Source organism: Mustela erminea, chromosome 20, assembly GCF_009829155.1.
Source record: "Mustela erminea isolate mMusErm1 chromosome 20, mMusErm1.Pri, whole genome shotgun sequence".
Lineage (NCBI taxonomy): Eukaryota > Metazoa > Chordata > Mammalia > Carnivora > Mustelidae > Mustela > Mustela erminea.
The window spans coordinates 39,075,927-39,102,101 of record NC_045633.1 but is presented as its reverse complement, the minus strand read 5'-3'; the positions used below and the strand labels follow the sequence as shown (position 1 = coordinate 39,102,101).

General features: G+C 45.0%; 1 protein-coding gene across 1 annotated transcript in view; it reads left to right on the top strand.

The window, feature by feature from the left end:
- The window catches only part of LOC116581525 (S-adenosyl-L-methionine-dependent tRNA 4-demethylwyosine synthase TYW1-like), a 203,813-nt gene that overhangs the window by 161,074 nt on the left and 16,564 nt on the right, over positions 1-26,175 (top strand). Inside the window, exons 14-15 of the mRNA XM_032328726.1 lie at positions 10,525-10,635; positions 19,419-19,586. Of these exons, the coding sequence (XP_032184617.1) occupies positions 10,525-10,635; positions 19,419-19,586 (279 nt within the window). The remainder of the gene's footprint in view (positions 1-10,524; positions 10,636-19,418; positions 19,587-26,175) is intronic.

Genomic DNA, 26,175 nt, shown 5'->3' with positions numbered 1-26,175 from the left:
TTAATTTCTGCTCTTATTTCCCCTTTTTTCTTCCCTATATTTAGATTACCATCCACTTTCTGACTTCCTGAGATGCTCTTAGATGTTCAATCTTTTTCTTATTTTAAAAGTTGAGATATAATTCACAGAGCATGAATTTACCTTTGTAAAGTCTGTAAATTCACTGGCCTCTAGGGTAGTCACGAAGTTGTGCAGCTGTTAGCATGATTTAATTCCATGCCATTTTAATAGTGTCTGGCTCCTTTCAGTCAGCATAATTGTTTTCAAGAGTCATTCATGTACTTGCTTGCATCAGGACCCCACCCTTTGTGCTTCTAGCCGAGTAATACTCCATTGTACGGATACGCTACATTTTGTTTGTCCATCCATCAGCTGACAGACATTGGATGCTTCCCTCCTTTTGGCTCTTAAAATAACAGGCTGTGAATATTCATGTTCAAGTTTTCATGTGAATCGTGAATCTATGTTTCCAGTTCTTTCAAGTGTATCTGCCTAGGAGCGGAATTGTTAGGTCTTACGGTAATTGTATGTTTCACTTTCTGAGGAACTGCCAGACCAAAGCACCAAAGGTTTTCATTTTGATGAAGTTCAACTTATTTTTTTCATTTGTTGCTTGTGCTTTTGAAAGAGATTCATTTCCCTAACTCTTACATATAGATCTTTGATCAATTTGGACTTAGTCTTCATGTGTGGTATGAAGTAGAGGTTCCACCTCATGCATTTGTGTGTGAATGTCCAGTTGTCTCAGGACTGTTCTTCCTTCACTGAATGGACTTGACATGCTTGTCCGATCAGTTGTCAATGAATGTGTGAGTTCCCTTCTGGACTCAGTTCTGTTGCCCTGATCCACGTGTCCGTTCTCATGTCACTATCACACAGTCTTGGTCTGGTTATTAGAGCTTTGAGTGAGTCTTGAAATCAGGAAGTATGAGTCCCCCAGATTTGTTCTTTTTCAAAGTTATTTTGGCTCTTTGAGTCCATATGCATTTCTGTATGCATCTTGAAAATCACCATCCCCCCCACCCTGCTGAAAAATGGGCAGCTGGAATTTTGACAAGAACTTTTTATTTTTTATTTAGATGAAAGTCAAGTAACGTAAAGTTAGCCATTCTAAAGTGAAGAACCCACTGGCACTTAGTATCTCTGCCTAGTTCCCAAACATTTCATCATTCCAAAACAAAGTCATATCCAGTAAGCCACCCTCCTTACCCACTTGCTGACAATGACAAATCTGCTTTCTGTATCTAAGGATATACCTGTGCTGGGTATTTCATACAAATGAATTCATGCAGTCTGTTTCTTTTTCATTCCTGGAATAAATCCCACTAATTCATGCTGCATAATATTTTAATACGTTGTTGGATTTGGTGTGATAGCATTTCACTGAGGATTTCGGCATTTATGTTCATAAGGGATACTATGTTCATAAGGGATATTTTTCTTCTGATATCTTTGGTTCTAAGGTAATGTGGTCTCAGAGGAGTTCAAAAGTGCTCCCTTTGGGCGCCTGGGTGGCTCAGTGGGTTAAGCCGCTGCCTTCGGCTCGGGTCATGATCCCAAGGTCCTGGGATCGAGTCCCGCATCGGGCTCTCTGCTCAGCAGGGAGCCTGCTTCCCTCTCTCTCTCTCTGCCTGCCTTTCTGTCTACTTGTAATCTCTGTCTGTCAAATAAACAAATAAAAAAATCTTTAAAAAAAAAAAAAAGTGCTCCCTTTTCTCCTGCTAATGGGAAGAGTTGGAGAATTATTCTTGAAATACTTGGCAGAATTCACCAGTGAAGCCATCTGTTTCTGGACTTTTTTGGTTGGGAGTGTTTTGATTACTGATCTAATCTCTTTACTTGTTACAGGTCTGTTCAGATTTTCCATTTGTCTGTGAGTCATTTTTGGCAATTTGTGTGTTTCTAGGAATTTGTCCACTTAATTTAGGTTATATCTAATTTGTTGGCCTACAGTTGTTCACAGTCTTCTCTTGTACCCCTTTTTATTTCTGCAAGGTTGGCAGCATTGTCTCCGCCTTCACTTCTGTTTTAGTTGTGTCTTCTCTGTTTCAGTCTAGGTACAGGTTTGTCAATTGTGCTGATATTTTCGTAGAACCAGCTTGGGGTTTCTTTCTTCTCCAGAATTTCTCCATTCTCTCTTTTACTCTTTCTGTTCTCTAGTCTTTCTTTCTTTCTTTTTGCTTTTGTTTTAATTTACTTTTCTAGGTACTTGAGGTGTGAACTTAGGTTAATGTTTAAGATTTTTTTTTTTAATGTTGGTGTTTAGAGCTATTAATTTTTTCTCCAAGCACTGCTTTTTCAGTTTCTCTAAGTTTTGGTATGTTGTGGTTTTGTTTTTATTTATCTCAAAGTATTTTCCCTTTTCATTTTTCTTCTGACCCATTAGCGTGTAGTGAAAAATTAACTTTACCTAAGATGTATGGCTTTTGCCCTTGACTGCTGGGAGATGATCTCTTGATTCTTGGAATGTCCTACCTGACAGAAGTATCTTTGTTTGCATGGGAGCTTTGGCCACTGGACAGTCTAGAAATATGATTTATGGTGGAGGCTTTGGAGGCTTATTAGTTTCTTCACTAATTCCATTATTAGTTCCAATCTCCAGAGGAACTGATAACTAAAATTATGACCCTGAACATCCAGGAGGTTCTGGAAACCCAAGATTAGCCATGTGAGCAGTGTGATGGAGCACCAGAAAGAACTCTGGACCCCAAAGGTTCATGTGGGCGCTCCTGGTTTGGCCGTACTCCTGATGAGAGACTGGCTGTTAATCTTGTGGCAGATCCTCTGTGTGTGCTTGTTGCTTGGTGCATATATGTTTATAATTGTTAACAGCTGGATGAGTTAGCCGTCTTCTCAATATGTAAGGGCCTTTCTTGTCTCTTAACCAACCTTTACTTAAAATCTATTTGGTTTGTTAGGAGTATAGCCACCCCAGCTCTCTCTTGTTTATTGCTTTCATGGAATCTGATTTTTCTATTCTCTCACTTTCGACAAATCTGTATCTTTGGATCTGAAGTGAACCTAATTTGTAGACAGCATAGAAGGCTTTAATTTTTTTTTTTTTTTAAGAAAACTCCATTGTGTCTTTTAATAGGTGAATTTAGTCAACTTACATTTAAGGTGATTATGATGAAGACTTGTATGATTTTTGTATTCTATATGCCTTGCATCTTTTTGTTTCTCATTTCTTCTAGTACTGCCCTTTTTAGTTTGATTGGTTTCTTTCCCAGTGTGCCTTTTGATTCCCTTTTCATTTTCCTTTTTGTGTATTTTTTAAGTTATTTTCTTAATAGTAGAAAAGACCTTTAATTTTTAAGTTTAGTTTGAATTCCTGCTAGATTAACTTCAATTACATACAAACACTGATACTATACAACTCCGTCTTCCTCGTTTATGTTGTTAATTTAATACCTTACATTTTTATACACCATGTGCCCATTTAACATAGACTTGTAATTACCTTTTTTTTTAGATTTTACTTAGATTTTTAAGATTTATTTATTTGACAGAGAGAGAGAGGGAGAGACAGCAAGATAGGGAACATAGGCCAGGGGAGAGGGAAAAGCAGGCTCCCCTGAGCCGAAGGCAGGATGACTGAGCCATCCAGGCACCCTGTAGTTATTCTTTTATGTAGATGTCTTTCAGATCACATTTGGAAACAAAAAGAGGAGTTGCAGACCAAAAATAGAGTAATACTGGCTTTAATATTTATCAATGCAGGTACCTTTACTGGAGTTTTATTTCTTCATTTGCTTTCCAGTTACTGTCTGGTGCCCTTTCCTGTTGTTCTGTTGTCCCCTTTACCTTCTCCTCCGGCACTTCTGCCCCCGGTGCACTCCCTCTGCTTTGCTTCATCTGGGAGTGGCTTGGTTTCTCCTTTATTTTTTGAAGGATAGTTTTGCCAGGTAAAATATTCCTGATTGACAACCCCCCGCCCCCGCCACCACTTCCTCCCCAGCTGTGTCCCGACTACTATGGTTGGTGATGAGAAATGTGAGAAATGGGCCCTGGACCTTATCAGGAGTCTCATATGTGATAAATCACTCTGTCTTGCTGCTTTCAGGGTTCTCTTTGTCTTTTGACAGTTTCATTATCATGTGTCCTAGTGTGGGTCTCTGAGTTCATCCTTCTTGGAATTTGTTGAGCTTCTTGGATGTGTGAATTTATGTTTTTCACCAAGTTTTTGAAGTTATTGGCATTCTTTTTTCAAATATTCTTTTTGCCATTTTTTTCTTTGCCCTCCTGAGACTTTTGTAATGTGTGTGTTAGTACACTTCATGGTGTTTGGATCTTTAAGAAGAAACGTAAATAATAAGCCTACAATCTTCCTCCTTTTTTGGGATGTAAACATTATTAGTGGCTTGATGAGTGTTCCTTTAATGATTTCCTGTTGGATCAGATTTTCTTCACTAAGTCTTTTTAATTTTTTTTTAAATATTTTATTTATTTATTTGATAGAGATCACAAGCAGGCAGAGAGGCAGGCAGAGAGAGGAGGAAGCAGGCTTCCCGCTGAGCAGAGAGCCTGATGCGAGGTTCAATCCCAGGACCCTGAGACTATGACCTGAGCCGAAGGCAGACGCTTAACCCACTGAGCCACCCAGGCGCCCCTTCACTGAGTCTTATAACCATGCCTTTACCCTCTTTCCTTGATCTGCATTTTTAGTTGTTCATTAAGGTTAAAATTGTTTGGTTACTTAATTTATTTTCAGAGTAATTCTGTAACAGTTTTCCTTGAACGTAAAGAATATTTCATTCAGTTTATCATGAGTTGTATCTTTGAATTTATTTTCTCATTCATTGTTTATTTGACTTATCAGGTTGACACATTGTTTTGTCTCCCACAAATAGTATAAAACTTAGTTTAAAACCATTTCCTTAACAGGTATGGTTCCTAAGGAGTTTGATAGAGTGCCCAGTTTCTAGTAGAGGTATTAAAATATTTATTAAAATATTTCTTTGTTTTTAGAAACAATAGTCATCATTGAGGAATTGTTTTCATTTTGAGGGGTTTTGTTTTGTTCAGTTTGCTTTAAGTCATTCGGTTCAGAATTAACTTTTTGACAAGCGTGCACTTGCTCCACATTCACTTTGGTTTTTGTAGATTGAGGAGATGGTGCAGAAGGCCATGGCGGTGGACGCTTGCCTCTGCTGGTCTCCCGGCTCCTCTGCTCTCTTGGTATTACTACCGTGGCCCATTTTTTTTGACTCTGGCTTTGTTCACTTACCAGAATAGAATGTAAGTCATACAACAAGCAGCACTTTGTTTGCTTTGCTCAGTGCTGTATCTCCAGCTGCTAGAATTACGCCTGGCCTAGAGAGGGACCCAGTGTCTGTTGGCGGATCCCTGTGTGCACGGGGGCTTGTGCCACTGCTGGTGCTAGTGGTGGTGACAGTAGCGGAAGTGGACTCAGACCCTTCCTTGGGCCAGACCATGTTTCTTTTTTCATCTTATACTTTTGCTCCTTTCCCCCATCCTTCCTGGCTGGCTACTCGGGCCTTTTCTGCTTTGTACTTAATCCTTTTCTCCCTCGGTCCCCTTGGATAAGCATTTAACATTTACCTTTGGTATCTTGACCTCAGTTTTTCATCCATGTATTTTCAGTTGATGTATTGCTTCCCTCCTTAACATCGTAAGTTAAAACACAAATTTAAAATCTGTCACAAAGATCTGGTCTAAATTTTAGAGGTGAACGTCGAGGTCTCTTGATAGAGACCAGCCACATTTGATGTGATATTACATTCAGATATCTCCCTGCCCCCCCATATTGCTGTGTTTGTGTGCACCACTGGGGCAGGTCGGGGGGATCTTAGACCCTCAAAGTTAACAGAAAATACGTGTAATTATAACATGCCAACTTCTTGACATTTTCGACAAATCACATTGTGACATTTTACAAATAACATTGAACACTAAACAGCAAGTAGCTAAGCTGTTTGCCTGAATTAAATACCTTCATCCTTATTTTTATATTCTGTGGTACCACGCTGTACCTGTCCCCACCAGATAACATGCCACATTCAGAAAATTCTGTAGTAATGGCCATTCTTTAGCCTGTGCAAATTAAAAGTACTAAATCCCCAAACTGAAAAAAAAAAGTTTAATTCAAATTAAATGGATACAATCCAGTTTACATTCTTTTTTCTTTTTTAACAAAGAAGAATAAAATAACAGCATTAAGTATTTCCTTTGCAAAGGCAATTCCAGCTTTCACCTTTCAAGTAACATCTGCACATAGTTTTTGTTTTAATCTAATCTAACTAGTCTAACACCCTTTTGTTCTTCTAGAGACCTTAGGAACTATTTTAACTAATTTTAAACAGACTTTAAATAAAGTCTCTGAAATCATTGCATTGAGTATGTTCCCCACAGACACAGCAAAACCCAGAACGTGAAGTTGATAATTTGAAATAAACTAATCTAATCAAGTCCAATAATACTCCTTTTCCAGTAATCCCATAATGCTTCTCTTTGTCTGTAGCAATTTGATTGTAACTTTGTTATAGATTAAAAGGTATGAAAATTAGTTACTTCTGCTGATCCAAAGATAGGAAGAAAGTGAAAAGAAAAGCCATAAAGTGTGTGGAAATATTTCTCAGACATTTATAATAGCCTTCTTGTAGCCAGAATATATAAAGAATTTGGAAAAAAGTCAGTAGGAAAAAGCCCAATAAAGAAATATTTAATATACCAGAACAGCCCCTTCACAAAAGCTAACACCCAAATGGCCAGAAACGTAATCAGCTTCTTCAGTAATCAGGCAAATCAGAATCGAACAATACAGGGGTGGCCAAGTGTAAAGACTGACACCACCAAGTGTTGTGACCAAGAGAGACGGCTGGGACTCTGCGACCTGCGGGAGAAGGTAAGTGCAGTGACTTGGGAAGCCGGGCTGGCAGGTCCGGAGTTGCGTGAGTGCGTGTCCGGAGGCCGAGCGTTTCTGCTCTGAGGCGCATCCCAGAGAAGTATGTGCTCTCCTGCATCTCAAGGGTTAAGTGTAGCAACGCTAGTGGCAACGTTATTTTGTAAGGGACCCAAACTGGGAACAGACAGACAACTTTCCCCAGTAGTATACTCATGCGATGGACCAGTACACGGGAATGAAGACGTCCGGACAGCTACAGTCCACGGTAGGGCACTCTCGCAGAGGTAGTTTCTGTGGGAGAAGCCAGACCTGAGAGAAGATACGTCATAGTAGCATTTCATACAATTTCCCGAAATAGAATTGAACTCCAGTGCCATAAAGGTGTAACAGCTGAAAAGTGGAAATGGTCCAGATGTCTGTCCGTGGGGGCCAGTGAGTGACTTGTTGCACATTCAACTAACGGAGCGCTGGATAACAAAATGAACAGACGTGAACTTCCGGTGACATGGAGGAATTTCATAGATGTGTTCAGTGACAGAAGCAAGACACAAAGGAACATGGTTCCCTTTATGTGGATTTCATACGGGCGGGAATCTACAACTGTGATGTGACTCGGGGTATTAGGTGTCTTGGGGACAAAGGGAACGATGGTGGCCAAAGGGGTGTGTTCCTTATGTCCACCCCTCAGCCGCACATGCGTGTCTCCTACACCTTTCTCGTTGTGTTCCATTTCATGATTCTGAAAAGGCTTAGCAGAGCGAGAGAGAGCCGTACTGTTCGGGTTCACATCCCAGCCTCGCTGCTTTCCAGCTGCGTAACCTCGGGAAATTTATTCAACTGCTCTAGGCCTCGGTTTCATAACTGTCACGTGAAGATAATAATCAGACCGATTTTGTACGATTTGTGGTAAAGATTAGAAAATACTGGAGTCTTCGCTCTGATATTAGGCACGTGAAACGGCAGCTGGCTTGTGGTCAGCGCTGAGGAAGTGCTCACCCCGGCTGCTGCCGCTGGTCCGTCGCCAGTTTGTCTGTTCAGGGGAAAGTTAAACTCCCACTAATTTAACATTGTGTTTGTAAATCTATCATGGCTCTCCGTGCAGGTGAATTTTTGTTTAGGTCTCTCGGACCTATTTTCTTGAGTGTCCGTGTTATTTCACAAACTAATTACGAGGTGTTTTATACACGTGTTTTACAGTTGTCAGTAAAATTTTCCTTGCTTGCATTTCATAATTGGTCTTTGCTGGCGTCTAGCAGTAATACTGTTGAGGACTGACTGCTGTCAGGCTGGGTTCTAAGGTCTACGCGGACTCACCCTTCTTATCCTGTGCAGGACCCCCGGTTTACATAGAGTCGAAACTGAGAACAGGGGGCCTGGGTGGCTCAGTCGTTGAGCATCTGCCTTCAGCTCAGGTCATGGTCCCAGGGTTCTGGGATCGAGCCCTACGTCGGGCTCTCTGCTCAGCGGGGACCCTGCTTCTCCCTCTCCCTCTGTGCTGTCTCTCAAGTAATTAAATAACATCTTTAAAAAAAGAAAGAAACTGAGAACAGAGGGTAAAGGTAGCAAACTAAGTATGTGGGATTCGGTCTGGCCCCAGCATCCATTTTACTCCACTAATCTGTGCCAGGAAAGCTGTTCATTTTATACTTTTATTTAGTAACTGGTCACTTTTCCTTAGCATAATTTTTTAGTTGACAGGTTTTCAAGAAGGCAGTTATATCATTTGCAAGTAGTTATTTTTTGTGTAGTACCCAATAATTCTGGTTCCCTTGTCGTACTGCTTTGTTTTTAACGTTCGGGGGAAGCGTCGATAAACGTGACGGAGTGGGCATCCTCCCGTTAGTCCAACTGAATGCGAACGCCTGTATTTTCTAAATAACTGAGAGTTGACTGCAGAGTATTTTCTTTATGTTAAGAATACGGTTTTTTAAGTTACAAATGGTCTTTGATTTCTTTATTCTGTTTTGCTTTAAAATTAGGGATGGCTTTTAAGTTATATCAAATATTTTTGTGTATCCTTGAAGAAAACCACATGGATTTTTCTGTGTTAAACCATATAATGACTCATCCCTACCTTCCTAGAGTTTTTTTGAGATTTTATTTATTTATTTTAGAGAGGGAGCTTGATCCTGGGGAGAGGAAGACGGAGAGTGAGAATCTCCAGAAAACTCCTCACTGAGCACAGAGCCGGACATGGGGCTCGATCCCACGACCCCGAGATCATGACCTAACTCAAAATCAGGAGCAGGACACTCAACTGACTAAGCCACCAGGCACCCTGCATTCCTAGAATTTTTAAAATAGTGCCAAATCTTAATTGCTAAAATTTCTGTGAGATTTTTGTGTATATAATAAGTACAAATGAGCGTGGTCTGCAGTTCTCTGCCGTTTTTGTTAGGTGAATTCTAGCAATGTAGGAGGCATCTGGAAGATTCCTGTCTTTTCTTGCATTACATGCTGTATTTTAAAATAATTTTTGAGAACATTTTGTGGTATGGCTGCCTAATACCGTTCATTAGATTTTTTCATTGAAGATCTCAAGTGTTTCTTCTTTTTCACTAATTACAGAAATCTTCAAACAGACATAAATAGAGAGGTTGATACCGTTTTGTTCATTTCTCACCTCACTTTGTTTTTCTCTGAAGTATTTTGGACCTTGCTGCTTAAAGCATGGATATTGCCTGGGAACTTGCTGCAGGTGGATGTAATCACGGGCACATAAGCACATATTTCACAGCACCTTTGCTGTACACTGTGTGTTGGAGGCAAGTCTTAGCTCATGCCCCCCACGCTTGCTTTAGGTTTCAAACCATTACAAGGAATGTTCTGAGATGTTGAAATAAGGCTTTGAATATTTGAATATTTGTCTGGGGTCCTGGAAGGGAATTACAAAGTCAGAGGCATAAACTTTTGAAAGCTTTTGATGTCTGTTGTCTAGTTGCTTTCAGAGAACCAGTACGTCTTTTGTTTAAATGGTTGACAGGTGACAGCACTGACAGTTCAGAAATGCGCCTTTTCTCCCAGCAAGGTCATTAAAGGACGAGAAAGCAGGAGAGAAGACCAGAGTAATTAGAAATTCTTACCATAATCACTTGAGTGATTGAGAGCCTGAAGGTTATTTGAATTGATTTTCAGCGTCTCGAACTGTTCAGTCAATTTATAGTTTCTTACTAAATCTAGATCAGTGTGTGGTTGACGGGAAACGTTCAGGTGCCTAATGCAGTGTCAGAGGTTAGAGTGGGAGAAGATGCATACTAGCATCTGTGCCTTTAAAGGGCTTATAGGAATCTTACTATATTGTATACATTTTTTTCATCTTTCTACAAAATATAACTTCGACTTACAAAAGTTAGTGCTGGGGCTCCTGGGTGGCTCAGAGGGTTAAAGCCTTTGCCTTCGGCTCAAGTCATGATCCCAGCGTCCTGGGATTGAGCCCCGCATTGTGCTCTCTCCTTGGTGGGAAGCCTGCTTCCCCCTCTCTCTGTCTGCCTCTCTGCCTACTTGTGATCTCTCTCTGTCGAATAAATAAATAAAATCTTTAAAAAAAAAAAAAGTGCTGAATTTCGTGTACGCTGAGTTCTCATTGAAGTAATTTGAAAATCTTCCTAGGTGTGACTTCCACCCAGATAAAAACAAAGTTGGCTTTTCCTCTGTTGTAGCAACAGCGCACTGTGTACAGACTGACTCTAGTGAAAGCGTGGAATGTGGGCGAGCTGCAGGCCTACGCCGAGCTGGTGTCGCTGGGGAATCCCGACTTCATCGAAGTGAAGGTAAGCTCCTGCCAGCCTGTGTCGTCGCATCGCCCCTGGTGCTGTGCTGGCCGCCCCGAAGTTAGCATCTTTTAAAACTCAACGGGGGGCCCCAGATGTTTTCCTTATTCATTCAGGAATGTTCATCAAGAGCCTGGCACTGCTCTAGGCATTGGGGACAATAACAGTGAAGAGTAAGCTTTTGTTCTTAGAAAGCTTATATTCATGGAGAGGTAGACAGTCAACACAAAATGAATAATTAAAAACTACATCGTAACATGAATGTCCTGAGAAATAAAATAGCATTATAGTGAGGAACTGGTTGGCTTTAAAATAAACTTTTATCGTGGAGAGTTTCAAACCTAAACAGAAGTAGTGAGACTGGTCTAGGGACCTCCATCTAGTCAACACCCGGCTTCAGAAGTTGTCCACTCCTGACCAGTCCTGTTTCTAGTCTACCCCAGCCCATTTTCTCTGCCTTACCCTGTAATTTGGAAGCAGAGCCCCACATTGTATGGCTTACCCATAACTGTTTGAGGAGATGTCTCTAAAAGACAGACATGCGTTTTAAACACTTACTCACAGCTGCACAGTGTTCAGAGCGGTCATGCAAGTGTCGCAAATAGAAGGTTTTAAACTTGACCAATTATTTCTTCTTGTTTAAGCAGGACTCGTGAATCTGGGTCCCAGTAAGGGTCATTGACGGAAATTGGATTATTTCTCTCTTAAATTTCTTTTAACCTGTTAGTTCCTCCTCCATGTGTTTTCTCTCCTCCGTCCCACATCAGTCATCTTGTTTATTCATCCTGGCTAGTTCCTGTGTCTGTATTTTCCATTTTGCTGACTGCGTGTTCCTGTGTCCCCCGTACGCCCTGTGAATTGGCAGTTAGATCGAGAGAAGATTGATCAAATGTGTGTGTGTGTCTGCATTTCACGATTATTTGGTTGGTGGTATTTATACTTAGAGCAGAGGCAGTCATGTCTGGTTGTCTCTGGCCTGCTTTTGCCCATGTTTCTTTGCCCATGTTTCTTTGGATTCCTGTAAGTGGACTTCTGTGCCAAAGGGCAGCTACTATTTTGCTAGATATTGTGATTCGCTGTTTTAGATTTCATAAGGGGGTTTTGCTGAGGAGAAGAGGACTTTTTTTTACAACTGATTCCTAAATAGTAAGAAGCAGTGCAATACACAGAGGCCTGGGGTCAGGGCATTCCGGGCCGCTGTCCAGAGGTCCCGTGTGATCGCAGTGGGACAGCTGAGTCGGCGGAGACACAAGGTGAACCACAGTGGCAGGATGGGGCCGGATTCTGTTAGAACCTCCAAGCAAGAAAAGAACTGGGTTTTATACTAAATTTCATGGTCAGCTTTTTGAATAGTAGATGTACTGGGCAAAGGTTTTAAGCTGGAGGGGATGTGGTGTGATTTGTGATTTTAAAAGGTCACCCTGCTGCTGTCCTGAATGGATTCAGAGGTTCAGAGTAGGAGTAGCTAGACTAGTTATAAAGCAAGAGATGGGGCGGCTTGGGAAGGTCGTTGGAGACACCGCTGGAGAGCGGTGAGTGCACTGGGATGGATTCTGGAAGTAGAAGCGGCAGAGCTTGTTGCCCGTTTGAAGGAGTAGACAGAATCAGGACAGCACCTGGGTTTTGGCCGAAGCCGTCGTGTGGCCGTGGAACAGTTGACTGAGCTGGAAGACACCAGTGGAGGAGGGCGGCGGGGGTGCGGGTCTTTCACGAGTTCTGTGTTGGCCGCAGTCGTTTGAGAGATCTTTCCAGTTTACAGGTACAGGTCCCGTAGGCCGTTGTTTATATAAGCCTGCGGCTCTGGGGATGAAGCGGGACTGGCCGCGGGAATTTGGAAGTCCTCAGCGTGCCATGGTGTTAAAGCTGTGGAGTGTTACGAGGCAGATGGGTCTTTTGGACAACTAAGCATCCGCGTAATGACAGAAAGGGGCTGGAAAATTCACCCCGTCTCCGAAAGCTCCGTCCTCAGTGCATGTGCACGAAGTGGCTGTACTCGGCATCATTTCGGGGGATGTTTGAATTCCGCAGCTCTTTTAGTGAGTCCTGCGTTCGGGGAGGGGGTCGTATTCCGGGGGGCCGGGGAGCTGGGGAGAGATGAAACGTTGCTGTCTGAGTGTGCGGCATTCCAGCTCTCGTCAGGTCAGAGACACTCTTTTCTTTTGAAATTGCTCTTAATTTTAAAAGTCTGCTCTTGGCAAGAGCTCTGATGATGCAGAGATGCGAACCACATCTGCGGTGTATGTGTCCGCTTAGGAAACCTGGCCAGCACCGGGGATTAATGGGGTTTTAATTTATGTCTTAGTTATTCAAGAAGGCTGCAGTAAAGCCCCCAGTGAGGCTGCAGTAAAACTTCTATTACAAAGCAAGCTGGCTCGATCGCACAGTCACCTTTTTTCTCCCTCTCTCCTTCTTTGTTTACAGAGAAGAACCACCCGGTATTATTTTTAAAAGAAAGATGGCTACTTTGTAAACTGTCATTTCTCTGATGCATGTTTTAGTTTGGAACTCAGAAATAAAGCCTCTTGGCTGCCGCTGAGGTGTTGTAATGACACGGTTGCTTTCAAACAAGAGTTCCTTTTTGCCATTTGACCCTCCCATCAAGCGGATACTTGTCAGCTCCCTCCATGTGCAGGGCCTGGTCGAAGCACCGGAGACACGACATTTGACATGGAGACGTTGCTTGGGACACGGATGGTCTTATCAAGTAAGGCAAAGGCCACAGAAGTAAAATCAGGCACTTGAACAGAATGTGATCTGTTCTCAATTTTAACTGCCTTACGTAAATGGTAAAATATACCCTAACAGATAACAGTTGTATTGGGGGAAAGCCTGGTGGCGATCAGCTCGTTCTTTGTAGGAGGCCCAAGGCAGAAATGGCCTGTGTTGCAGGAGCTGCGCCACTGAGGACTGGGTCACGTGCTTTGTTCAATTCAGCCCTAGTTGGTCCCGCAGGGTAATGAAGTACCTTCCTTTTAAACTGAAGTAGCAAAAGGGATGTTTGCAGAGTGTAGCCTACTGAGGAAGCAGAGCAAGTTCTAGAATAATACTTGATTATATTTTTAACCATATACGTTGGGACATATTATATCTAAGATAGTATAGAAGGACACAAGACTCTTCCCAGTGTTGTATTTAGAAGAAGGACAGGGAAAGGCTTAGTGACTTTATTGTTCACGCGTCCGTGCTCTGCGAATTAGCGGTGAGCGTGCGTTACTTCTGCAATCCCAGTGACTGAAATGAAATCAGTAGAGGAGAAGGCGGTCTTTCCTGTTCAGTCGAGTTAAACTGTTTAACGTCTGACAAAACATTTTCATTATTGTTGTTGTCTTATTAGTTAAAGTGAAAAGTTTCCTAAAATGGCGGTTTTTAAAACAAGCACTCTTTGAAAAACATCTGATGAGAAAGCTAGCAATGTGGTAGGCTAAGTAACCTCAGATTCCTCCGAAAACACTTAGAAGTCAGTGTGTTAAGATAAACATACTTCTGGGAGCATAGCCATCTGTCCGGTCTGTAAGGAAGTCCCTTGGGGGCTCGACAAGGAGAGGCCGCCCTGGTGGTCCTTCGTAGCTCCGGCACCGCTGGGTCAGGTCTAAAGCACAAACACTAGCCCCTCTACTTCCAGGAAAGCACGATCAGGACAGACTCGACCCGCTGGTACACGGTTGGTGCCTGGAAGCTCGTCCTTCACCTGCGCTCTGGCATAAAACAAGGAGTCTCCCAGAGCCTGGCCCTCACACGGGCTTGGCATTAAAGCTTTAATAGTACCTCAGGGTCACCTAACGCCCTGAAGGTGTGAGATTGGTTGTACAGACTGACCCTCGGCCGGCGATCGGCCTGGGACTCCCTGCAGAAGCAAACAGTACTTGCTCGTGTCTTGCATTTTCCAGGTGTGTGCGAGCGTGCGCGCATGTACGGGCTCTGTCCTAGTCTGCGCACGCTGGAGTCTTTTTTTTTTTCCAGTGTTCCAGGATTCACTGTTTATGCACCACACCCAGTGCTCCTCGCAATCCGTGCCCTCCTCAGTACCCACCACCAGGCTCTCCTAAGGACCCACCCCCCCTTCTCCCCTCCCAAACCCTGTCTGTTTCTCAGAGTCCACAGTCTCTCAGGGTTCGTCTCCCCTCCAGTTTCCCCAACTCCCTTCTCCTCCCCATCTCCCCGTGTCCTCCGTGTTATTTCTTACGCTCCACAAACAAGCAAAACCATGTGATGATTGACTCTCTGCTTGACTTGTTTCACTCAGCATAATCTCCTCCAGTCCCGTCCATGTTGATAGAAAAGTTGGGTATTCGTCCTTTCTGATGGAGGCATCATACCCTATGACCCTGCAATTGCACTGCTGGGTGTTTACCCCAGAGATACAGATGTCGTGAGAAGAAGGACCATCTGTACCCCAATGTTCATAGCAGCAATGGCCACAGTCGCCAAACGGTGGAAAGAGCCAAAACGCCCTTCAACGGACGAATGAATAAGGAAGATGAGGTCCCCCCCACACACATGCTAGAGTCTTCTGGGGAGTGGGGAGGAGCAGCCTCTGATACTTCAATAACGCTCCTAAAAAGTACTGATGTAACCTGGGGCAGGTTACTGATCCTCTCTGAGCCTAAATTTCCTCAATCTTAAAATTAGAATGATAGTATCACTTTAATAGGTTTGTGTTGATAATTCAGTGTGATAATATATGCCTGGGTTCAGTAAACGTTTAGATCCTTTTCATTAAGCACATTTATTTAAACTAAATCAATAGAAGCTATTTCTTTGTTATATTGGTTCCCTCTTTTCTGCCGTTGCTAGTCTTATGAAACATTTTTCTGTTTTATTCCCTGTAAATGAACATATATTTTAGCTTCATTAGACTTAAATAGGCCTTTATTTGGTAGCCGAAGAATCTTAGTGATCATTATTTGCTTGCTTGTTTGTGAAAATGTGTTTCATGTTATAAACATCTGCTGTGTCGAGAAACTTCCGAGCACAGTCTATTTGTAAATGAATTACTGTCTTTCTACCCTCTGCCTTGCATCGCACCTTGAAAATAGTCAGTGCTCAGTAATTATTTGTTGTCAGATGATTTAAACCTCATTCACACTCTTGGCACTGGCCCTGTCTGCAGAGCTCAGTCCTTGCAGAGTGCGTTCTGCAAAGCAAATGCTGTAGCCTGACCTCACCCCCGTTCTTTGCACAAAGGTAAAGAGTATATCCACTTACCCAGGTAGCGGTCCCAGACTGGAGTTCATCAGTTCCTTCATGTCCTGTCATTAAAGACTAAAAAGGGGAATGAAATTTTTATTAGATCGGAAGAGGGTTTTGGTGTTTAACGTCATATAAAGAATATGTGACGATGTTGAGGCCATGCAGCATAGATTGCTTGGGGTACAGAGAAGAACAAGGCGTAGCCTTTCCCCCTAGAAGCTCAGAACTCAGACAGAATTATAATTATACGTTACATCTGTATATTAGATGTCTGTATTATATATGTGTATACAGAACGTATACAGCGGTAAGAGCTATGTGCAGGATATGAGTTTGGGATCAGATGCAGTGAGGGTTCCTGAACAGAGATGGAAGACGTGGTGGGAAATTTCGCCCGGTAAAGACTGGATGCAAAGCGGGGCAGTCCCGTAGGAAGGCTGCGTGCCGCGCTGAGAGGCTGGGGCTGGTTTTCTTGTGGGAAGAGCTGTTGAAACATTTTTAGGATAGAGTGTCGTGTTTTGAGTATATTGTGCAAAAAGTCACGAAGCAACATTTCCCATCAGACTGAAGGAGAGAAACATTATCAGGAACCTTTCGACACCCAGTCAGCTTAATTGAAGTGTCAGATAGTCAGACCGGCACAACACGGCTCCTCGGACGGACCTTGAATCCCCAGGAAACCGTCCACGCAGCCAGTAAGAGACCGAGTCCTAGAGCAGAGCGATCCCGCCGAAAGGCAGCGGCGTAAGGGTGGGGGTCATTCTTTTCGCTGCAGATCCAGAGATGGGTAAGTTGTCCTGTTCTTCAGGAACTTTCTTCGGGTCTGCTTGTTACTCCTCAACCTACAGATTCTGAAGTGAGGGCTTTCCAGTTGCCACATTGTGCCCATCCATTGCTTGCTTGAGTCCACTCTTCTTTCAGAGCAGTGAGGGACAGAGTTGGTGCTGGTGCTAGATGGGGTGGGGACAGGGTGGGGGGGTGAGAAGGTGGCAGACAGCTACGATACAGAAAATGAAGCACTTTGGGGCGCCTGGGTGGCTCAGTGGGTTAAAGCCTCTGCCTTTGGCTTGGGTCATGTTCCCAGGGTCACGGGATCGAGCCCCGCGTCGGGCTCTCTGCTCGGCAGGAAGCCTGCTTCCTCTTCTCTCTCTGCCTGCCTCTCTGCCTACTGTGTCTGTCAAATAAATAAATTTTTAAAGTCTTAAAGAAAAAAAGAAAAGAAAAGAAAATGAAGCACTTTTAGACAATTTAGCTAAAGTGTGATCAGGAACAACGTCGGGGCAAGTCATTGGTTGACTGGAGTGCGGGATGGAGGGGAGCCGCCAGAGCAGAGAAGGGGCGCGGTGGGGCGGGGGCCGCGGGGGCCTGACTGACGGGGGGCCTGACTGACGGGGGGCACGGTGGGGCGGGGGCCGCGGGGGCCTGACTGACGGGGGGCACGGTGGGGCGGGGGCCGCGGGGGCCTGACTGACGGGGGGCCTGGACTTCCCAGAGGTGACTCCGCAGACCAGGTCACTGGGACTGGCTTGTGCCTGTAGCACTTCTGTCACGGAGAGCTCTGGGGCTCCATGGTGGGCTCAGAAAGTCGCTTGCATGGCCTACCCCAGAGGGTTTTGTCTGGCTACAATGAGAACTTCTAAGTGCAAGAATTCGGCTAAGTGGGAAGCCTCATGTGAACGGGACAATGTCACATGAACGCTGTGGCGTTCGTTCTCACTTTGCCATTCCGAGCCAAGTCTGTGCTTAACGACTCGTCATTTATTGCCTAACAGGAAATATTCAAATATTTTCCAAAGCCCTTGTCCTAAATGTTAGATCTAATCTAAAATCTGTTTCAAGGAACTTTTTAAATATGAAAGGTAACTCTTTTGTGTAGCCACTATGTGCACGCTTGCTCGTATAATTCACATATCAACTGTATTTAAATTGAAATAAAGTCATGTTTCTAACTAATTTGATCTACCAGCAAATCATTTCTGTGTTTTGCATACATTTGGGGAAATTTAGTACAATTTTTCAGCCATACCTAAAGGTTTTTAAAACTGACATATTATTTGCTTTTTTAAATTCACCTAAATCTCAAGCCCAGTTTAATTAATTCTTATAAATCGTCAGGCTGGTAGAGAAGACGCTCTTGTTTAGTACAGCTAAGCTGGGTCACCTCCAGTCTGTGTTCAGCAAAGGTCACCTCAGTTTAGCGCACCAGTGACCTTTCTGAATGGCCATCTGGAGTGGCGCGTTTTGCAGAGCCCATCGGAGTCTCCGGCGAACCCCCAGCTGCTCCGTCTGCAGGGTCACGGGCCCTCTGCAGTGCTTGTCCACGGGCTCTTCATAACGTAGCACCCTACCTCCTCTGGTCTGCGAGTGTGCATGCGTGCGTGTGTCTGTATCCATGGATGTGTGAGAGTGTGTGTGTGTGTGTGCACATCTGTATCCATGTATATGTGAGAGAGAGCGTGTGTGTGTGCACATCTGTATCCGTGTATGTGTGAGAGAGACCGTGTGTGTGCACATCTGTATCTGTGTGTGTGTGAGACGGTGTGTGTGTGTGTGCACATCTGTATCCATGTATATGTGAGAGTGTGTGTGTGTGCGCACATCTGTGTGTGTGTGAGAGAACGTGTGTGCGTGTGCACATCTGTATCCGTGTGTGTGTAAGAGAGCGTGAGTGGGTGACTGGATGTCTTTTTATTTCAGTCATTCCCTCCTTAGTCGTAGCAGATCTAGAATATTCAAAGCACTTGTCAAGAAAGTTTGATCCTGGAATTTTGAAAGAGCCCACAAAGTTAAGATCTCCCTCACTGCTAGGAGTGTATCATTATGTAACTTACCAAATAGAAAACGTAGTTGTGGAACTTTGGGGTCCTATATGACTGGGCTGTCAGGGAGCGTTCAAAAGACCAGGAAGCCAGTTTACCTCCATTTGTATGATGCAGGAATTTCTGCAGAGGTGAGACACGCTTACACATGCAAGCGTGTGGGAGGGATGTATGCGTAGCCCCAAATGTTTTTCCTGTTTGGCACAAATCTGTGTTTAAGTGTATCCATTTACAAAATGCATTACAAAGTGATCTCCTTAAGGAGCAGCTGGCCCTTTACAGGAAAGCCTTACCAGCCTTATGAAGCCCAAACTGGGCCGGAGAACTGGAGCTCCTCGTGTTTTGCCACTGAGTAAGGTGTTTACTGAATTTCTGCCAGACATGCCTCCGTTATTGGTCTAGGAGCGTATAGCTCTTTGAGAATTAACTTGTTATGGTGCACAAGGAATCTGAATGAAAAGATGTGTTATTGGTTCAAATACAGTGCTGTTCCCAGACAGCACAGCTTGTGACCTCACGAAGCCGGGCACCCAAGCGCTGCCGTCGCGGGGCAGGGAGGGCGTCGGCCTGGGAGCTCCCGCCGACGTGCGTGAGCTGCTAAGCAGAGTTTATCATCTCTGATTCACTGTGGCTTTCGTCACCCTCACATTGGACTGGACTGGGTTGGGGGTGGGGTCGGGTGGATTATCTCCAGACGCCTTTCTGGCTCTGACGCCTGTTCCATGCCGTCAAAGCAGGTCATGCTTATCTCGGACTGTTGTGCTGCTTCCGCAGGGTGTCACCTACTGCGGCAAGAGCTCAGCGAGCAGTCTCACCATGGCCAACGTGCCCTGGCATGAGGAGGTGGTGCACTTTGTCCAGGACTTGGTGGATCTGATCCCCGACTACGAAATCGCTTGTGAGCACGAGCATTCCAACTGCCTCCTTATCGCTCACAAACGGGTAAGTGTGTGTGTGTAAGGAGTGGAGCCCTCGGGGTGTGTGTGTGTGTGTGTGTGTGTGTGATGAGTGGAGAACAAAGGCAACGAAATCGAGGCAAACACCGAGCTGCATTACAGCTTGCAGCCCGTCAGCAAGTGCTCGGGCAGGCAGGGTGACCGTCCTCCAGGAGCTCAACTGCCTCCACGTTAATACCTTGCTAAAGGCAAAAGGCAGCCTTCGCTTGACATGAGTCCACCGTCCAGGGTCCTTGAATCTTCTTGAACATCGAAAATCCCCTTGGAAACGTCTTTTCTCTGTCCGTCCGCCCCCAAGGTCTATGTTAGTCGTCACCTTCCAAGCATGTTCCCTGACACCTCACTGAAGGCTCTCTTGACTAAGGTTTTACCAGACAGCACTAAATGACATGATCCTAACAGCCCCTCAAGGTCCTGGAAGCCTGGCTTCCCACTTTCTCAGAGGCTTACGCGATCCCTGACCCCTCCCAGCTTGAAAATAGGTGATCGGTCACTCCTCACAACCCCAGCGCGGCTCTTCCTGCCCACAGGCCCTGTCTGCCTGCCTTAATGAAACCATCCTTTTTGCACGAAGATAATCTTGAGAATTCTTTCCTGCTGCTGGCTCCTAGACGCCAGCATTGTACATCAGACAGGATGACTGTTGACATGGGATGATAGCTCAGTCAGGTTTGCTTGATGACTCTGCATCCTTTAATATTCAAGTTCTGCATTAACAAGTGCTTTTTTAATTTTTTTTTAATTTATTTATTTGATAGAGATCACAAGTAGGCAGAGAGGCAGGCAGGGGGCGGGGGGAAGCAGGCTCCCCGCTGAGCAGAGAGCCCGATGCGGGGCTCGATCCCAGGACCCTGAGATCATGACCTAAGCTGAAGGCAGAGGCTTTAACCCACGGAGCCACCCAGGCGCCCCGCACAACAAGTGCTTTTTTAAAAAAGGGGACGTGGATGAACCCTGAAAACATTATTCTAGGTTAAAAAAAACAAACAAACACAAAAGGGCACTATTACATGATTCCGTTTGTCTAAAATGTCCAAACTGGGTAAATCCATAGCGACAGAAAGTAGATCGGTGGTTCCAGAGACCGAGGAGGAGCAGGCTGGGGGTGACCACTGCCAGGCGCGGTGTTCTTTGGGGTTGATGGAAATATTCAAGAATTATCGAGTGGTGTTGGTTGCCCATCTCTGTGACTATACCAGAGTCCCTGAATTGTACCCTTTAAAAGGCTGAATTTCCTGGCATGTGAGTTATATCACAATCAAGATAAATTAATACCAAAAAGATAATAAAGGCCAAGAGTGGTGTACCTCCTCTTATATAAGCGCTTTTTATGCAACTAAAGTCAGGCTTAATTTGAACACGAAAGAACATTTTATCCTCCCCCAAAACCTTACATGGCTTCCTGAACAGCTTCTTAGCTGAACAGCACTTAATAATACAAGATTTGCTCAATTAAAATGTCACCTCCTCTAGTCTCACAAACGCCAGGTTAAAAGGCTCGCATGCGTTGGTTGCGGTGAGAGTGTATGCAGCTGACCTGTGGTCTGTCAGGCTTAAATGTTTGGACAGAAGAGTATGTCCTGGGATGTCGAGGAGCAGAGAAATAAAGGCCACCTGGTATTTGAAATGTTAATTAAAGTAGCTTCAAAGCTAATTAACTTACAAAGCAAATCTTAAAAATTAAAGCCAACCCCTGAATTTTATCGTCTGGTTCTTCGTTCGGTTTTCTCCTAGGTACGAGGCTAGAGAATACGGATCTCTCGTGTTCAGACGCTTCAGTGACCTCCCTTTGCTTTTAACTTCAAAGTCAAAATCCTTAGTGGGACCTTGGGACCCAGTGTGATCGGGCTGTGCACCTCTCCAGCTTCCTACACTGCTCGTGCCCCTCTCTCTGCACTTTCCTTATATTCTCAGCCACGTGAGGTCTTACTTTCCCTTTAAATAGGCTGGAATTTCGTACACTTTTCTGTTCTTGTAGTGGCGCACTAGGAATGGCCGTATGCGTCCTCGACTAATCGCAGTCTGACGGTAGACTTAACTGCAAAGCAGGGACCTGAGAACACCTCATCAGCCCCCGTTTCCCTTCCCAGCACAGGTGCTCTTAGTGTTGTGCACCGTAGTTGGAGTGGGCAGGAGTGTCGTTAACTGCCTCACAGAGTCAGGACTCTGTTGGATGGACATGCGTCTTTAACTCTGTTTTGCTCTCCGTTCCTTTCTGCATTTTTGACCCTCCACATGGAACTGTTTTCCAGACACTTTTTAACACATGCGTTAGTGGGCGTCTGCTGATGGAAAATTTTGTTCTTGTTTGTCTGGAAATGAACATTTTGGCTGGGGATGAAATTCTAGGTTGACATTTGTTGCCTTTCACCACTATAGAGATAATCTCGTCTTTTAAATTCCATTGATAACAAGTCAGCTATTGGCATGTCGCTCGTTTTCAGATAATCTGCCGTTTTCACGCTTCTGGCTTCTCTTTTGGTTCTGCCCATATCCACAGGGAGTTCCCAGAAGGCGCCAAGCAACTGAACTCAGTGTGATAAATGCAGTGACAGGCATAGCTACCCAGGTACACACCAGCATGAAGAGACAGTCCGAGACCGACGCTCGTTAGCTAATGCTTCTTGAGCACCCAGGGTGTGTCAGGCATGGCGCTGGGTACTAGGGATGCAAAGATGAGTTAAGCAAATAGTCCCTGCCTTCGAGAGTGGTCTAACAGAAAAAAGAAAAAAGGCAGCTATCGAAACAAATACCTCCAGTTTTTCATCAGAGCAATGATGGAAGAGTAGAGTAGAACCCCGGGGCGGGGGGGGGTGTGCGGGGACAATATGGTACTATCAGGAGAGGCTTCCCAGAGGAGTTGCCGTTTGACTCGAAGTCCAGCGACAGCCCAGTGAGGACGGACGTGAAGGCAGAAAAATGTACAAGGAGAGGTCCTTGGAGAAGCGTAGAGGCCTAACCTGTTGGGAAAACAGTGAGTAGTTCATTATGGCCGGGGTTCAAAAGAAGGGTTGAAGGGAAAGGAAGGGGGGTGACTGGTCAGGGGCAAGGGCGTTGGTGGCGCTGAATGGAATCCTCGTTGTGCCGTTTCCTGTACAGCACGGGCAGCGCTGAAGGGATTGAAGTAGGACAGTGACACAATCAGATTTGGGTCTCAGAAAAATTTGTTTAGCAACATGAGGGGGCATGAACTGTAAGACTAGAAGAGAGAAACCAGTTAAAAATGGTCGTGATAGTCCGGCAGTGCAAGGGTGACGTGACGAGGGCCTGACACAGAGGCTGTGAGGGGAGACTTGGTCAGACGCTCAGTGCAGGCTGCTCTCTGTCTCCCTAGGGGAGTCGTGGGCTGGTGTCCCCTCAACCAAGCCGATGTCAAGGTTCGGGTCCCCACTCGGCCTCCGTTGACCTGTTGGGGGAGGAGTGCGTCCTTATGGCTGATTTGGGGGTGAAAGTGTGGGCTCTCCCCGCGGAACCTCTGCTCCACTCTGACTAGGAAGGGAGGACCGCGTCACTGCTGCTCCCCAGGGACACCGTGGGATGGATGGGGGGGCCTCGTTGCTCCGGGGCAGCAGGGAAGGTCTTGGCTCTCTGCTAAGCTTCCTCCGTCCCCAATCTGGTGTGGGTGGGGTGAGGTACCTTGCTACGGCCAGGTAGAGGCCAGTGCTCCTGGGACCACGGGGGGTGGGGTGGCCGGACCCTCCACTCCACCTCCCCTGACAGCTCCCCAGCGCCCAGGAGGGAGGGCGCGGCCCAAAGTGGCAGGGCGGATATGAAGGTCTGGGTCTCCCATAGACGCTGACTGACCTGGGGTGAGAATCGGGCATTTTTCTCATGGCCTAGGTTGGGTGTTGCTTAAGTTTTCTGTCCTGCTAGCTAAGGTGCCCTTTTCCTGGTCCTCTGGCTGAGAAAAGCAAGTTTTTCACAGGGCTCTAAGATTTGTTTGTTTGTTTACTGTTCGTGCCCTTTGGTATTTCTGGATTGCGGGCTTCAGCCAGGCCTCTAGGCTCCAGCGCCCAGTGCGGGATTCTTAGTAAGAGCCACAGACAGAGTCCAGGGAGTGTGTATCCAGTCTGCCTTTTATCTGCCTTTGAAGTCTTCTTGTGTTTGTTTTGTGTATGATACCCAGGGATTTTAGCCACGTAGTGGGAGAAGTAGGAAGTACATATCCTCCATCTTGTCCAGAAGCAGAAGTCTGTGACCACAGTTTTGACATTTATAGATTTTGGCCAAATATCTCCTCAGTGAACAGTAACGCCGGTCCGCTAGGAACACTGTGAATTACAGATTATTTAGCAGAATACTTCTGTGTAGGCTGATTTTCTTTACTAATGTTAGAAGTGTCACCCCGTATGTTACAAAGCTGGCCCTGCACTGTTACCGGGAAGATTTTCGGGAAACGTACACGAAGACATCCCTGTCTGCTGCTCGTCGGGCCTGTCAGATCCCATTTAATGAGGAGGCTGGCACTTACCGACGGACGCCTTTTTAACGTCACAGAAAACAGAGCTATAACCAAAAACCAAATCAAGGAAAGAAACAGAAAAAGAGAAAAATGAAACCAAAGCCTAGAAGAATCCATAAAACAAACCATTTAGTTCATAAATAACAGCGTGGGTATTGACTGTTTAACGACCTCATGGTTCATGCTGCCGATTCCAAGCTTACTGTTTCTCAGCTATATTTTTGAAACAGGGCATCTCACAGTGAACGCAAAAGAAAAACCTAAATACTTGATTCTTAATGGCTTTCACAATCAGGGCCTTTTCAGCTTTGTCTCGGGCCCCTTCTCTGGGCCTCTGCAAGGTCCCGCCTTGCTGCTTTTTTCCCAAGATGCCTCTTCTGCCAGAAAGTCACCCACACCTGCCCCACCGCAGTTCACCTGCTGAATTTCTGCTCCTTAAAACGGTGAAACAGATCTCCTCGGGGCTACCTCTCTGGGATCCTGTGCGCAGAGATGAGGCTGCGTTTTGAAGAGCTGTGGGTTCGTGGAACACAGGGCGTCATCCCCGGCACTGCCCAGAGTCCCTGCGACACCGCGGATTCTCCGTGTCCGTGTAGAGAAGTGACGGCGCCTTCCCGGTCCCCTCCGTCCCGCCTTCACTGTCTGAGCTCCAGAAAGCAGAGACCGTGTTCCATCGTCCTTGCTGATTTTGATCCGTACTTACCTCCTTCCTTATTACTTATTCATTCGTTCATTTATTCAGTAAATATTTATTCTACAGAGTTTGCTATTTTTTAGGTCATCATTGACCTGCTGGTTGTTAAATCCGCTTGCTTTCCTGCTCACCATCTCCTTCCTGTGTTTCTGCAGCAGGAATCTGGTGCCAGCCCATGCTTTTTGAACGTTTCTTCTCTCTGCTGTGCGGTACTTTTCTGATTTTAGTGAAGCTGGCTAGCAGAAATAAGAACGTCGCCATCGAGTGCAGCACTGAAAATCCCTCCATTGTGGCATTTCTTTCTTTATCCATTTCAAAAATTTTAAATTCTCTCTAGGATACCATGTAGCCCAAAGTGTAAGGTGAATTCTTTCAAGGAAAAAAGAAAAGATTCTAGAGATTTCAAGCATGGGTTGAATATTTACATTCAAATGATCTTTTAAGATTCTACATTAAATTCGTAAGATTTCCCAACATGGCCCAGCCTCTGGAGACTCCATCACAACCCTCAGTGCCCTGTCCGTCCCCAGAACGCTCTGGAGACTCCATCACAACCCGCAGTGCCCTGTCCGTCCCCAGAACGCTCTGTGGTCATTCGCATCACTTACAGCAGTCTCGTTAGTGCCATGTGCTATATACATGCAAAGCATTTCTTAATTCTTGGAATATTTTTTTAATGGATGGTTATTTTTTTCACAACAGTTTTGTCATTTAGAAGTGATGTTTAGACTCTAGAGAGAGTTTCTGAATAAGAGGGAGTTTCTTTCGTGGGTGGGAGTAGAAGGTTCAATGAGTTCCTTTGACTTTGAACAAAGGAGAGACGGACACAGACTCAAGGAAAGTAAGTCAGCATGTTTTAGTTCCAAGGTTGAGCTCGAGGGACAAAGAAAGAAGTACAGTTGCCCACAGGAGACTGTCTACAGGGGGAGGGCGGGCCCGTCTGTGTGCCGTGGGAGGGACGCCGGGATAAGGAGATCGTCACCCCTCTGCTTCTGTGTTCTCCAGGGGCAGCTCCGATGTAACCTTGGGCCTGTCCGTCTGCAAGCTTGAGTGAGACCTTGATGAATACAATACACTTGATGATTTTACTGTAGAAACAGTGAGGTCCTTCCCCTGTGCGGATTGGTGATATCCTGTTAAAGTGGACCGCTGCCAGCGGAAACCAAGTAGTAGGTTACATGTACGGCTCGCAAATCCACAAAGCACTATTTTAAAACTTAATTGCTTACTTAAAAAATAGATTTCATGTCTTAGTACATACAGTCTGGGATTTATGGAAAAATTGAGGAGACAGTACAAAGAGTTCCTCTGTACTCTAAATTTGCCTTGTTACGAACATCTCGCGTTGCTGTAGTACGTGTGTCACAACTAGCGGACCAGTGCTGCTCCGTGATTTGCCAGAGCCCAGAGTTTGGATTT